At 34.1% G+C, this 16,270-nt stretch overlaps 1 protein-coding gene across 1 annotated transcript in view; it reads left to right on the top strand.

Moving 5' to 3' along the window:
- CDC40 (cell division cycle 40) overlaps nucleotides 1–16,270 on the top strand; it is a 45,761-nt gene that overhangs the window by 14,420 nt on the left and 15,071 nt on the right. Inside the window, exons 3-7 of the mRNA XM_058566464.1 lie at nucleotides 5,038–5,167; nucleotides 10,816–10,899; nucleotides 12,393–12,532; nucleotides 13,912–14,008; nucleotides 15,370–15,509. Of these exons, the coding sequence (XP_058422447.1) occupies nucleotides 5,038–5,167; nucleotides 10,816–10,899; nucleotides 12,393–12,532; nucleotides 13,912–14,008; nucleotides 15,370–15,509 (591 nt within the window). The remainder of the gene's footprint in view (nucleotides 1–5,037; nucleotides 5,168–10,815; nucleotides 10,900–12,392; nucleotides 12,533–13,911; nucleotides 14,009–15,369; nucleotides 15,510–16,270) is intronic.

Below are 16,270 nucleotides of genomic sequence, written 5' to 3'. Positions count from 1 at the left end.
ATTATTAACTGAGAATTTTATGACTTGGATCTGTGTAACTTGGAAAAGTCTAGAAAGACGTTACCAGGAGCTTTGCTAGATGAAATTCAAGTTCCCATATTTTGAGAATCCATTGTTAGAAACAAGATATAATCCCTTTCCTCAAGCTGGTGTTTACCAGAGAGGCTATACTAAGTGTATTTTTTAAAAAGATAGAGAGCAGACTATTTCCTTTAATGCCTCTAAATTACTATTCAAGTTTAAGGAGAGATTGCATCTGGTTGTAAAGATAAGAAAAAGTTCTAGGAAAATAGTAGTATTTGAAATGAGCAATACAATGCAGTTTAAGAACATGAGATTTGAGGTTAAACAGACCACTTATTAGCTCTTGTGTGACCTTGGATTATTTTAGTTTTCTTATAGGTAAAATGAAGGTAATTTCTGCTTTACCGAGTCATAAGGATAAATGAGATAATGTGTGATATGCTTAGGAAGCTCTCTGGCACAGAGTAAGCATATAATAAATGGTAACCCTTATTGGTATTTATGTTAATATTATTGGCATTGATGGCTGGGTAGGCTTTTATGAGGAAAAATTCCAGGCAGAAGGGAACAGCATAAGCCAAGTCATAAAAGAGCTGAAGAACAGGAATGTTTTATCATTATCAGTAGGGGAGAACAGGGTAGGACTAGAATGACTAGAATGGTACTTTCTATAATATTGCACAGGGCTCGGGGGGCCAAGGTGAAGGGTTTGGTGTAGATTTGATAGATGATAAATAGATTTCTAAGGTTCTTTAATGGGGAAATGACATAATCAAAGCTGAATTTTTAGGAAGGGAATTTGGTAAGGGTTTACACAATGGAAAAGATCGGGGATAGAGACGAATGAAATAAAAATACCCTTTATTACTGTATGCCAGGTACCATACGGAGGGATTTACATATTTATATACTTTGTCTCCTTTAGTCTTCACTACAACCCCATGAAGTAAGTACCTTAGCCCTATTTTATAGCGAGGAAACCAAGTCTCAGATTAAACAGCCAGCAAGTGGCATATTTGGGGATTTGAGTCCAGATCACTCAACAATCGCTGTATAACTGGAAGACCAGTTTGGAGGCCATTGTGGAGTTTCAGGGTACAGCCTTATGCCTTTGACTTCGCTAGTTCAGTAAATTAACTGAATTGGCTATTTTATTTTATAAAATATTGTTTCTCCCTCTCAACCAAGGACTTTTCCTGAATAGTCTACCTAGCTATAGATAACCAGATAAGGTTTCTGAAATTACAGATGGAGCTTGAAGATGGAATAGCCATTGTTTCAGTTTAGTGCTTTTCTTCATTTCACTCAATCCTTTTTGGATCTACTCAGAGAAAAGTGTATTTGTTAGCTTCTCTAGACTTATATAAAACCCATAAACCTCAGGGAGAATTTCAGACTCCTTAAAATAGTAGTACTTTCAGGAATAAAAAAATATAAAAGTTGAGGGAAAAAATGCTACTTACTGTTAAAAGATCTAGCTATAAAGACTGCTATAAATATAAATGTTAGATTGAACTTCAGAAATCATAGCTCAGCTCTTTTATAGATGAGGAAACTGAGGCTCAAGGTCATAGAACCAGCACTAAAAAAATATTCTTATACTGGTAATATTTAAACTGTGCTTATGTCTTACAAGATTGAGGTATTCTGCCAATAAAATTGAATGTTGGTGGTCTTTTCCAAATTTGTAGGAAATAAAATTAAGTTAATCAATAGACTCTTCTCACCTTAAAATTTCTTTGTAACTGTTTTAAACATTGATGACTGCAATAAATATTAAAGAAAAACTTACCAGCGGTCTAAGTATAATACAATTATTGGGGCCAGCCCGGTGGCACAAGTGGTTAAGTGCATGCGCTCTGCTGCGGCGGCCCAGGGTTCGCCGGTTCGGATCCTGGGTGCATACCGACGCACCGCTTGGCAAGCCATGCTGTGGAGTTGTCCCATATAAAGTGGAGGAACATGGGCACGGATGTTAGCCGAGGGCCAGTCTTCCTCAGCAAAAAAAGAGGGGGATTGGCAGACATTAGCACAGGGCTGATCTCCTCACAAAAAAAAATAATAAGAAGTATAATACAATTACTAGTTCAATAACTTGGGAGTTTTTTTTCTATATGTGAACTTATGGTTATGATTTCATATAGTCAGTTTTTACTAGTATAAATTTTGTTAATTCCTGTGATGCTATGATATACTTCTAAGAGATTGACCCTCAAGTACTCTACCTACAGAAGACTTTTGAGAACCACTGCCACAGATCTTTTAGATTTATCGACCAACGTCCTAACAAATTAAAAATGCTTTTCTCCCAACTCTATAAATAAATGACTGCTTCACTCAGGTTAAAGATGTCGGGATCCTTACCTCTCTCAGGAACATCATACATTCTTTTGAGTGCAGGGATCTGAATTAATACTTAATTGTGTATATTTTATATAGGGAGATTACAGTTGTAATTGACATGGTGTACTTCAATATTGTCTTAGCTAAAAACTGTTAAATACTTATACCTAATTAACTTGAATATGTGTTTTTAAAAATCACTTGAATACAAATTTACTGTTAAACTTAATTATCAAAAGTTTAAAAGAAGTATTTGGAAATCAGTTTGTGTGTTTTTTTAATATGCTTTTTTTTTTTTTAATAGTTAACGTAGAATTAAAAGTGGTGCATATTCACAGGGACCAGAAACATCAGGGAGACATTTTTTGAGTAATTCAGCTGAGTTCTGCTGAATAACTTGTCTGCCTTTCTTTGTTGGCATTTAATGTCTTTGAGGTCAGCTCCAATAGCTGCCAGTAACTGGTCAGTTAAGTTGAGAGGGAAGTAGATGGATCTTCCCCCTACACGGCTTCCTATATCATTAGAAGATTTTTTTGTTGTCTCAGCTTAAATCTCTATAAAACATAAGCACATTTAAGTTTTTAGACTGCCTTAGGAACAGCACCGTATATAAAATATACTTAGCTGTAATTTATGGATCTGTATTCATGTAGAAATCAAAGCTCTTTAATACTGAGAATTTTTCTTTAAAAGTTGGAGCTGACCATACATTTAATATGTATGGCCTATAGAAGAATTGTTCTTTTTGTAATATCTTCATAAAATAAGACTATGGAAATTATATTTTTCTTTTTTAATTTATAAAGTATAAGCACAATGATTGTTAATTTATTATATGTGATAGGAGTGACAATAAGGGCAATGGCGATTTTTATCATTTTCGGTTTCTTCCCCCCAGAAATATCAGATGCTGCTTTGCAGATAGTAGCTGACTATAGCAGGTAGAGCATCTAGGAAACTTTTAAATCATTTTATTATATTTAACTTTATGGATGTTCCTTGTTTCTATAAAAAATTTCATGACTGAATGAAGTTAACTGTAACTTCCAGCATTCAGCAATCTAGATTTTTTTCCTACGTTTCCATCCATCAGCACAGGAAGAACTAATGTGGGCTACAAAGTCTTGTACTGTCCTTTATTATAACTTAGAATAAATAGTAATAAGAGCTTTATGTATAAATCAGATATTTTAAGATTGAATCATTTTAAACATAGAAATGGAAACTGTCGGCAGAAAGGAATATTGCAGTAATTTATTTTCTTCTAAAGCAGAAAAAAATGTAAGGCAAATCTAACGTTTAAATTCAGATTTTCATGCATAGTATAATATTGATATCTAGAGAAGGCAGCATTCTGGGTAAGAGATGAATAATTTATATTTATGGCTCTGGAAATGTATCATAGAAAAAATGGTTTCTAATGGTAGTGACCTAAGATGTTCTAATGTCAAAATATTTCATCATGACAGTAGACTTTCCAGAGTTCAAATAAAAATATCCTATCTAATTCCACTATTTCCAAAGTAGGAAATTTATTTTATTTTTTATTTTAAAATGAAAAAGAAAAGAGTTGGATTTTCCCAATACCTTTTATAATAGCATTAAATTAATAGCACTTGACACAATATACTCGAGTACTTTTTTACCCAATTTTTTAAAAAGTTACAGACTATAATTGTGCATTTAAGGAATGTTATGATGCAATAGAATGTTAGACTAGGGTTTGTTCTAGCCTTGGTTCTACTAAATAAAAGATCTTTTTACTCTAAGGCAGGTAAAATACATCATCCTTGGCTTTTACCTTCATTTCTAACATGAAAAGGAAAATACGTCTTAAACTTTCCAGGATTTTTGTGCAGATCAAATTAAATAACATTTGGAAAGCCGTTCTGGAAACTCAAAGCATTAGAAACAAATAGATAATGGTGGTACTGTTTTGTGTAAGACTTTCATAGTGTGACTTTTCAGAGTGGAGAAATTTTATTTACATTTTTAATGTCTTTCCTAGGGACTTTTTCAACACTTTGCTTTTATTTTCTATTTTCTTATCTTCTGCCCCCCATGGGATTCTGATTAATCTTTCCTTCATTGGTGCTTTCTATATGCCAAGCACTATGGTAAGTGTTGAGGATTCTAAGTCTCTACCTTTGAGGAACTTATAATCTAGTAGAGGAGAAACATGTATTTTTTTAAAAAATCACATCATGGTGCTGTTATCGATAATAAAAGTCACACAAAATCCCCCAAATCATGGTTTAGAGAAAACTATAGTAAGTCTCAATTATCTAGAGCAACACCGTCAAATAGAACTTCCTGATCGATGGAAATGTAGATGCTGATAACCGTATGTGGCTGTTGAGCTCTTGAAATATGGCTGTTGTGACCAAGGAACTGAATATTTTATTTTAATTAACTTAAATTTAAATAGCTACATGTAGACTTGGGTGAACTACGTTCCTCTCCTTCTGTCCTAGGGGCTGACAAACAGTCCTAATCAGCCCAATTCGTCTGAACTATGTGAGGTGAGCATGTTCCCTGATAGGTTAATTAGCCCCTGATGATTTAGAGTTGAAAATACATTGTACATTATATATTATTCTAGTAATTCAAGCTTTATACACTCAGAATTTAAGTTTTTCTTTGTTTTTTTCCCCCCTTATAACACTGCAGTTTGGACCAGAAAATCCCTTTCGGACACAGCAAATGGCTGCTCCTAGAAATATGCTTTCTGGATATGCTGAACCAGCTCATATCAATGATTTTATGTTTGAACAGCAAAGAAGAACTTTTGCCACATACGGTGAGAAGACTTACAGTTTCAAATTTGACTTTGTTAGAAGTGATGTGTGTGTGTGTGTGTGTGTGTGTGTGTGTATGTGTGATTTATTTTATCTTCTGGTTTTTTAATTTATTAATCTAGATTCCTTCAAAAAGGGTAATGTGTTTTCTTATACACATCTATAGCTACTTATACAAATAGGAAGGTGAACTACTATTTTTAGCTGTCATTCTAAATCTGCTATGATTTCTGAGTACTAGAAATATTCTGGTACAAAAACAGAATATTCTCTGTTGTTGTACTTGGTAATGAATAGTTGTTATTGAATGTCCATCATGTGCAGACTGCTGTTGAAGTTAGTAAATGGCAAGATAAAGAGGTTACATTTTCTATCTTATAGACTAGTTGACTTTACTGTTTCTCAAATCTTATCATGGAAAAGTTTTCTGTTGATCACTAAGGGGAATCAGTAAATAGAATGGCCACAGATTCATTGTGTAAAATAATTACATCCTATCAATGGCAGAATATAAGAAAGTTAATATGCATACAAGGCTGGAAATCCCCTCTAAAAGAAGATGGTCTTTATAACGTCCTTAAAAATAGTTCCACCCATCATAGGTCCTGGTCTGGTCACTTGTATCAGATTTGTCCATGTTTGGTGGTGCCTTTCATTTTTCTTCCTATAATCCACATCTGTAGGTAGACAGACACACTGATCGCCTTCTGCTTTAAAGAGCTTTTTGGTAGGGGTGGATGAGCAAAGTAAAGGAGAATGTTTTTGTGCCTGTTGTAGTTGTGATCTTCTTTATGAATTAATTACTTGTGCTAATGTTTCTTTCTCAAAAGAGTAATTGAAAAAGAAAACTGAATTTGTTTTTTACAACAGATTTAATAATCACATTTTTGGACATCAGCAGTGTTGTCTCTCTCTTTTTTGCTTTAGTTTTCTTTGCAATTAGAATTCTAATACTTCTTCCTTTTTTTTTTTTTTTTTTTTGCTGAGAAACATTCACCCTGAGCTAACATCCATTGCCAATCTTCCTCTTTTTTTGCTTGAGGAGGATTTGCCCTGAGCTAACATCTGTGCCAGTCTTCCTCTATTTTGTATTTGGGTCGCTGCCACAGCGTGGCCACTAACGAATGGTGTAGGTCCTCACCTGAAACCAAACCTGAGCCACCAAGGCAGAGCACACCAAACTTAATCACCAGGCCACGGGGCCAGCCCCAATACCTCTCTCCTTTTATTTCTTATGGTAGAATTTTTTTTAAGTTTTAAATAAATTTTTCTATCCTCTCTACCATTAATTTCCATTATTATATGATAGGATCAAAAAAAGTTAAGAAAGCAGTATCATGTGAAATAGTATGTGTTCAGTGATGGTGTTTTTTGGTTTGATTAGTTTTTTTTATTTTTTTTTTTGGTGAGGAAGATTAGCCCTGAGTTAACAACTGTGCCAGTCTTCCTCTATTTTGTATGTGGGTTGCCACGACAGCATGGCTTGACGAGTGGTGTAGGTCAGCACCCAGGATCCGAACTCACAAACCCCAGGCCGCTGAAGAGGAGCATGTGAACTGAACCACTATGACACCAGGCCGGCCCCAAGTGATACTTTTTAATAATAGTTATTTTCATTAAAAAGTAATATAAACAAATTTTAGAAATTTAGGAAAGAGAGAAGGTTACCTATAATGCCACTATACTAAAATATGTACTCTTAGCATTGTGGTCTTTGTCACTCCAAGTCTTTTTTCTTATTCACATTTGTATTACACAGCTTACTCTTTCTAAACTGAACATTTGGCATCTCACTTTTTTATTCAATATTTTATCATAAACACTTTTTAGTGTTACTTTATAATCTGAAAGCTTTTCATTTTTAAGAGCTATATGATATCCATTGATTGGTTGTATCATAATTTACATAATCTAATGTTGGAAAGTTACTTTTTTCTAATTTTTAGTGAGTGATGCAAATTGATTCACTGTAAATTAGTTTAGAGGTTTAGTACGAATAGTCTTAGCTATTTCTCACAGTCTATTCTTGGAAACTAGTTCTAAAAAGATTGTCATATATTAAGTCACATTTCACCATGGCAAGGTTATAATTGACTTACTCTGTACCAAAAGTCACAGCTGAGTCTGTACTCCAAAATCACCTAAAAGACTTCAGTGACACTTCCAGTCCAATGAAATTTAGACTTGGGTTCAGAAATGGGCTTTTTCTTTAATAACCAATGTTTTTTTGCCTCTCCTGTTAGGAGGTGGTGGGCTGGGACAGAGGCTGAACTATTTAGTGAGTGAAAGACAAAAAGTGACTATGAGGCTATACTATGTTAGGCAGCCTGGAATAAAGGGAGTGGCCAGTTGCAAAACTAAGAAAATAGTGGTCTGTCTCCCTTATGATAATCTTAGAACTGAGAGCAATCTGTTTGAATTTAAATCAATAAACTAGTTAACCAGCCTCAGGTTTAGCAGTCTCTTTTGTCTTTACCCCCAAGTACTAAGCAAGTATAGCTACTGTTAATTAAAAGTCTTAAAATTTTCTCATAGAAAGTTCTTGTCTAACTTCAGATAGTGATTCTTTTCAGCAAGTGAGTGAGTTTTCTCTGACTTTTATATGTGGAAGGTAAGGCTATGAGAACTTTCTATTACCTTCCCTCATTTGCAGAGTACCAGAGAGCAAACCTTATGTCTTGTACTAGTGTTACCTACAAGACATAAAGGAGAGGGCACATGAATACAGTTTTACCGGTCTCCTATTTATCACTGTGTAACTCTGCTAGGGTATAGAACAAACACTCTTCCCATTTTTAAGTAGTTGTAACAATGTTATAATCTAAGTGTATTATTTCTGGAAGATTTATATTGTACAGTACGTTTACTTTATCAGAGAACTCGCCTGTAGAGTCCTTATCAGTGAAGATAGGCACATTTGCTGTATCATCCCGTTTACTTATTCTACAGTTTTGCTTTTAGCTCCTATTTATGGTATTTCAGCCGACTTCTCCGTCTCTCGTTGGTTTGTGTGAATTCTTTTGTCCTGTGTTCCTCCCTTGTTGTCATGGGTTCCTGGCCTGCTCCCTTGCTGGTCTTACTGGGGCTTCTCAATGAGGTTTCTTCCCTTTGTTCTACTTTCACCCAGAATTTTCTTTATACCAGGAAAAATAGAATTTAAAGTAAACACCTTTAGTTTTACCATAGTCATTAACTGAGTTTTAACTTCAATATTAGAAACTCTTTATTAACCTTTTAAAATAATTTTTTAAAATACTCTGCTGAAGATGTTGTAGTTTATGTAAACATTTCTTATATCATTTAGATTTCAAGTTGGTTCTGGTTTTCATTATTAAAAATGTGGTGAAGTATATATTAAACTGCAGTAAAATGTTTTTTAAAATGTGGCGGTGAATATCTTTGTGCATATAACTTTGTGGGGTTTTTTTTTTCATTATTTTCTTAAGATGAGTTCCCAGCAGCAGGTCTAAGAATATAAATGTTTTAAAGCTTTTGTTATATATTGTCAAATTGCTTTCCAAAAGCATTCTGCCGACTTATACGGCTACCACCATGTGTGAAAGTCCTATTTGTCCTTACTCAAGATCTGTGATTGTTTTTCCTTTGTTTATTTGATCATCAAAATATTATATCTCTTTATTTTAATTTTATTCTTTTGGACTTCTAGTGAGTTTGAAGGTTTTTCCATATATTTGTGACCATTCTTTTGCAAACTGTTTATAGTCTCTTTTCATTTGTCTTTTGGGATATTAGTGTTAATAATCTTAAGGAGCTAATAATAAAATTGATATTATTAGAGCTATTTCAAATAGGACTACAAAGGAAGAAAGTAGACATTAAGTCCATTAAACAGATAAAATGGAAAATAAGCTTCAGAAAGATAGATGAGAGTATTTCAGAACTAAAATGCAGATGTATTCACTTGTTTGAGACATAGAATAGTAGAAAACTAATTGGACTGAAATTCTGTAGTGTTAGGAGTTATATCTAGTTCTGCCACTGGCTGACTTCTAGTAGGACATATAGCTAAATATTTAACTGCTCTTATTTGTAAAGGGAAAATACTATTATCCCCTAATTACCTGGGGTGGAAGACAGCAGGGGTAATGGTGATAGTGGCAGTAAAGATTTTACCACAGAGGATGTGGGAAAAGAGGAGAGCGTAAGTTCCTTTCCTCAGAAACAAGACTATGGCCAGCTGAGTTGGGAATTGGTGCTCACACAGATAACACCAGAAGGACCAGGGATCTCTCTTCACTCTCTGCCTCCTATCCCTCTCTCCAGACGCACAATGCAATGCCATTTATATAGAAAGGAATCTCCTTCAAGATCGAATTATATTAGATAAGTTTTTATGGTTGAGATGAGAATTTTTAACAGGGTATTTTGGTCTAAATTTTATATGAGCCTTATATAGTCTCATTTAAGAAAAATCATTTATAAAACACTATTCCTGTATATCAAAGAGATGAAAGATAAAATAACTCATGAGATTTGAACCTGTGATTTCAGAGATTCTATTCCAAAGCTGCTTTTCTGCCATCAGGCTCTCTCCTCTGGCTAAGAACATATTTTAATACTGAAAAAAACTATATGCAAATGAGCTAATAGCCGGTGGTTGGTTCTATTGTAGCATATCACAAGGGTGAGTTGAGCGCCTACATCCTTAGCTCGTTTGAAAAGTATGTTTGATGACAAATCTTTTTCTGTTCCCCAAAAGAAGTTCCTTTTAATCTTTAGCTGGAAAATTAAAATGTTAACTATATCCACTAGGATATGCCCCTTAAAAAAAAATCGGCTAATACTTTTATGTATTCCATGATTGTTCATGTGGTTTGTAGGCCCTAGACTGACTAATGATCTAGCTGTCTTTTGTGAATGTGCTGTATTATTATTAAAAAGTGATTTTATCAAACATTTATCATGCTTGTACTCCACTTGAGAAAAAACTGATTTAATATATACCTTCTTTCCTTAAGTACCCATAGATCACTGAAAACCACATTTATATGTAGCTACATATTCTTTCACTAGTTAAAGGAGTGTATCCATATGCTAGTAGATATCCTTACTTACTTCTCTTACCAAGGAAATATAAATAATGATTTATGAAGGAGAAATATATTATTTTAAAATTGGGAGGCAAGACTGTCTTTACTGAGAATGACATTTTCAAAATAATAGCTAGATTTTAGTTAGTTCTTCTTACCCTATTTTTTTATTATTTAATAGTTTATATAATTTGATAAACTAAGCCATGTATCATCTCTTAAAAAGAAAAAGAAAACAGTTTCTAAGCTTCTGAATGCATATTTTTATATGTTAATGTATATATTTTTAAGCTCTTACAAAATTTAAGACTACAGTTTGATATCTTGGCCAGAGAGGCTCTTAGTAATGTAATGTCAGTATACAGATTCATCCCATAATATTCTTCTTATTTTGCTGAAGTCATTCGTGGTGAAGCCTGAGATTTAGGTTAGTTGTTCTAAATAGAAACAAAGCTCAGGAAAGAAGGATTGGTCCTAAGTTAAGGAGACCATTTTCAACATCTGGGAAGGAAAACATGAAATGAGTATATTTGCATAGAATTAAAAGGAATTGTAAATGGCAAAAATTGAGTGAATAATTTGTACTTTTTTCCTTTCAGGTTATGCATTGGACCCTTCATTAGATAATCATCAAGTGTCTACTAAATATATTGGTTCTGTAGAAGAAGCTGAAAAAAATCAAGGTAATTTATTTGAAATATTTAATATCGTATATATATTTATCTTTAATTACTGTCTTACAGATTGACTTTAGACAGTAGGAAAAAACTAGTATTTTATTTAGCTCTTGATTTTTTTAAGTTGAGACAATAGTGATAGAGTTTAGAACAATATAGTTTGGAACTATTACCGTTTAGAACTTGCTTTTGCCACTTATTAGGTGTGCAACCTGGTAGGAAAGGTAGTCTTACCTATTTTCAGGGGTTGTAGTGAGTACTTGGCATGAGGCCAACCTCATAGAACTCATTCAATAAATTATGATTAATGTATAGCTAATTTTAGCAGTGCATTTCTCAATACTGATGTCAAGCTACATTTTAACAGAGCAGAAAAAGATTTCATTGTGCGTGTCTGTGGAGATTGTCTTTGAAGGGTTGCTTTGAAGACTGAGTTTGAATATGTGTTTTAAAATATATGTTTGTGCTCATATTCATTTTGTACTTATAAGACAAAGCATCATACTTTAAATGCTAACTTGTCACAAAGCTCATCAGCCCATTGGACTCTTACTCATAGAATGCTCGTTAAAAACAGAATATGCTGTTTGTACAAGAACCCTTAGTAGCTACAGACCCTGTATGATCAAGCTGCCTTTGATGTATAGACTAGAATATTGTTAAAATGGCATTTTAACAAGCTTTTGTTATAACACACAGCCTAAAAGAAACTGAGTTGAATTCACATAGGTAAGCTTTTTTCTTTAAGTTAGACTTCTACAAGCCACATCTTTATGTAGCTAGATTCTCAGTTAACAGTTAAGTTGTGACTATGACTCCCATTAACCTTTCTTTTTCCAATTTAACAACTACACACAGTATGCCACCTCCTACTGATCAAGTCAAAATCTCAACCAGAAACATCCTCTTTCCTCTTTTCTTCTTACTGTTAAGTTTTATGATATTAGAGGTCAAGTTTAGTTTGAGATCACTTAGAAAAACTACCAGATTCTTGTGAACTGTATTTCATTTATATATTATTGCATTACAAGCAAATCAGAGATAAGCTATTACTTATTGTAATTTAATCTAATGCAGTTTTTAGATGATAAATTTTCTTTTGTTCTCGCTTTCAGAGGTAGCTTTATCGTTATTTAGTAATACTAAATTGCTAAGTTTCTTTTAGAAAGTGGTAAAATTCACTGATCTGGTCTATGATTCATTAAAAGGACTGTATACCATTGCAGGATTATATAGCTAGGTCTTTTCTTTATGTATATTAGAATTTGCAAAATATTGCAATAGAAAACTTCTTTGCCCAAAAGGTTGAATCTCTTTTTGTATAACATGCATTGGTGTATCTGGCATATTCATATAGATTTTATTTTGTGTTTTTTAATAAATCTTTGGTCAAGTAAACAATCACCTTTCTCTAACCATATAAAATAAAATTATATATATGCTGCTTTTTTTTTTAGAAAAATCTGTATTTGTGACCTCTGGATTTTTTTTTCATGTAGGTTTAACTGTGTTTGAAACTGGTCAGAAGAAAATAGAAAAGAGGAAAAAGTTCAAAGAAAATGATGCCTCTAATATTGATGGTTTCTTGGGACCGTGGGCAAAATATGTGGATGAAAAAGATGTAGCCAAACCTTCAGAAGTAAGCTTTGATGTTTTTCATTGTCAATTCAGGTGTATGCTGTATCTCTATGAAGGATATCTCTATTAATAAATTTGAGATTTCCTTAGAGAACCAAATGACTCATCAAAATTTCTCTGCTTTGGTTGATTGAGAAAATACAGTAAGATTTCTTTAGAATATTTTTACTTATATTTTTTCTGATTTATTTTCTTCCATACATTTATATTAAAATATAATAGTGAACAATCTTTAATAAAAATCACCTTGATAATGCTACTAAGCTGTCATGGTAGCTGCCGTTCTGATACCAGATATTCAGATAGTAGCTATAGACTCAGCCTGTCTGTGATTTTAGAATTCATGGTTTTATTTATTGATTAATTTATTTAAAAATTTTAACAAAGTAATATATCTATATTGTTGTTTTTTTTTTTTTTTGTGAGGAAGATTGGCCCTGAGCTAACATCTGCCAATCCTCCTCTTTTTGCTGAGGAAGACTGGCCCTGGGCTAACGTCCATGCCCATCTTCCTCCACTTTATATGGGACGCCGCCACAGCATGGCCTGACAAGCGATGCATCTGTGCGCGCCTGGGATCCAAACCGGTGAACCCCGGGCCGCAGCAGCAGAGCGTGTGCCCTTAACCGCTTGCGCCACCAGGCCGGCCCCTATATTATTTTTTTAAAAAAAAATAACATGAAGTATATGAAGTAAAACTATAGAACCCTATCCTGTTCCTCCCCACCTCCTAATCCCACTGTCTCTGAGCCGGTCACTGTTCTAGGTCTTAGGGATACAGCAATGGATAAGATCAAGAAAATTCTGTGTTCATGAAAGCTTATATTCTAGCTGTATCTTATATTCATATATCTCAATAATATATATAGGCTGCTATTTATTTTAGACATCATCTGTTGACTTCTTTGTTGCTGTAAATGATATTTTCTACTACCCCACCTTCCTTCCACTGCTCTTCCCATAAAAATTGTGTCACAAATCTATAGTCATTGCATATATCCTTATGAATATGTGAAAGCTATTTACTGAAGAACAACCTTGTGTACTAAAATTTAGTTTCCTTTCTGGTACTAGATTTTCTAATTGCCTCGTCTTTTCACTTGCATAATTAGCATAATATGTTAAATTTATTTCTAGGTGTTCCAGAAGGATAGATTTTGTGTAAAATGAGTTGAAAAGTATTAACCAGTACCCATATGTATTTAATGCCATTTTGTGATCTATAGAAAAGTTGAGATTGTTATCCTGAGACATCATCTGTTGACTTGAAGATATTACTTCGCCAAAAAGTGGACCTCATTATAAAAAATTTATAACCAACTTTGGCAATGATGGCATTCTAGAACATCCATTTTAAAGTTTACTCCTTAATTTCCTTAGGAAGAACAAAAAGAATTGGATGAAATTACAGCAAAGAGGCAGAAAAAAGGCAAACAGGAAGAAGAGAAACCTGGAGAGGAAAAGACCATCTTACATGGTAATGTATTTTTTATACTTCTTGATTTTTATGGTCAACTTGCAGATATTTACTCTGTCCTCTCTTCATATAATATCAATTGTCCTTACTAATCAGCTGCTATAATTCATTATATTAAGAATTATATTGGACAGTTTGGATCCCAAAGAAATTATAGCCAACTCTTCTATGTTCTAATAAAGGAGAGAAAATCACATAATTAATGATAGCCACAGATAATTTTTTTAGTGCTGAAGAATTAAAAAAAATGATAAAGAAGAAACCTGAATGGTCCACATGTTCTTTCCTAAGATGAAATTGACTTTTTCGGTGTGTTAATAGTACTCTAGTCATTTTAACCTTTTGTTTTTAACCCAAATGAAATATTTTCAAGGTATCCTCACAGTTGATAACTGTGACTAAATTATACTTCAAAAGAATGAACTTTGTTTTTTCATGTGAATAGATTGGAGATTAAGACTCTCATACTTATTTTGATTTGTGGAAGGAAATAAATGCATATTCACCAAAATAAATTATAAATATTCTAGAATGTACCTGGTTCATTAATAAATAGTTTTATTTAGGAAAGTGTGTAGTGATTATCTGAAACTGTAAAGAGTAATTCAGCACTGATAGTATTGATTATTCTAATAATGTCACATGTCAAATATTTGGGTTTGATGAGGCTGTATTTGGTTTCTCAAGCTCCAGTTTTATCTTCAAGAAGTGTATTTAGTGCTGTGGTGCTTGCAGCCCTAATAACAATAACAGCGACCATTTATTAAGACTTACTCTGTGCCAGGCATGCTACTAAATGCTTTATATATACTATGTCATTTCATTCCCACAAGTGACTTTATTGTAAAGTCTGTGTTGAAAGTAGAAAATAGAATGGAAAATGAACCTAGAAGAGCAGAAAAGAGGAAAGCAGGGGAAAAGGATAGTTGGTGTTTTTTCTTTTAAGTTCCTTCTTATCCTATTTTGCTTCTGATTCTTTGCCAGTGACTCATGAGGCCCAAGTATTGTCTTTTCTTCCGTCGCTGTAATTATGCTGCAGTCAAGTCTTTTTTATATATCACTAAAATGTGTAATAGAGTAAAAGAAGTATAGATCTTATTTAAAGGTCTGATATTCTTTGGGTCTGATATTCTCTGGGTATTTAGGAATTCCAAAATACTGTCTCTGATTGTAAATAATAGCAATGATTTCAAGCAACTAAATTTTAACGGACTCTTGGTTTTATCATCAGAGTGTTATTACCTAAACCTTGATATGGAATGATAGCCCTAAGAATAAAATGTTTGTTGTCATTTTAAGAATATAGATTTCATGACTATGGCTTGTATTGTTCACTGCTTTCCTTTACCTTCTTGTTTCAGTTAAAGAAATGTATGACTATCAAGGCAGGTCCTATCTTCACATACCTCAGGATGTTGGTGTTAATCTACGGTCAACTGTGCCACCTGAGAAGTGTTATCTTCCCAAAAAACAAATTCATGTGTGGTCTGGACACACAAAAGTAAGCAATTGGTTGTTTTTGTGTGTTGTAATGCATAATAATGAAGCCAACATAAAGTTTCAGCTATTGTTGTGGAACATTCAGTGTTTCTGGTAAAGATGTGGGGAAGTCAAGGTAGAGCAAGGAAGCCAAATTGAAGGTAAACCTGAGTTAGGCTTTGGAGGTACTCACACATATCAGTCACAAGTGACTACTCAGTCTTCAAGGTCATCTGGATTGGCCATGACATAAGCATTCATGATTTGGTGTCCTGACTCCTTATGGTAGCCCAGGCCTCTCCCCACAAGTTTCTGCTACAGTTTGCCACCCTTGGACACCAAGTCAGTGAATAATGTGCTGGTACTAGCACCAAAGCCTTAGTAATTTTGCCTCAGTTCTTGGGGTTATCACACTTCAAAGAAGATTAGATGCTCCCTGGTTTATAAACTATGGTAATATTTAAACTAATGCAGAGACAAGATACTTGAAGACTTTGGATGTTGACATTCTTTGTCATCTGCACTATTCCAACTGACAATTTCCAGCTCTTAGCAGAGAGCAAAGGGACTAAGTAAAAGAAGGAGAGGAGGGGCCGGCCCGGTGGCGCAAGCGGTTGAGTGCGCACGCTCCGCTGTGGCGGCCCAGGGTTCGCTGGTTCGGATCCGGGTGCGCACCGACGCACTGCTTGGCAAGCCATGCTGTGGCGGCGTTCCATATAAAGTGGAGGAGGATGGGCACGGATGTTAGCCCAGGGCCGTCTTCCTCAGCAAAAAAAAGAGGAG

The sequence above is a fragment of the Diceros bicornis genome, chromosome 23 (assembly GCF_020826845.1).
Source record: "Diceros bicornis minor isolate mBicDic1 chromosome 23, mDicBic1.mat.cur, whole genome shotgun sequence".
NCBI classification, from domain to species: domain Eukaryota; kingdom Metazoa; phylum Chordata; class Mammalia; order Perissodactyla; family Rhinocerotidae; genus Diceros; species Diceros bicornis.
This window is presented reverse-complemented; position numbering and strand designations above follow the sequence as displayed.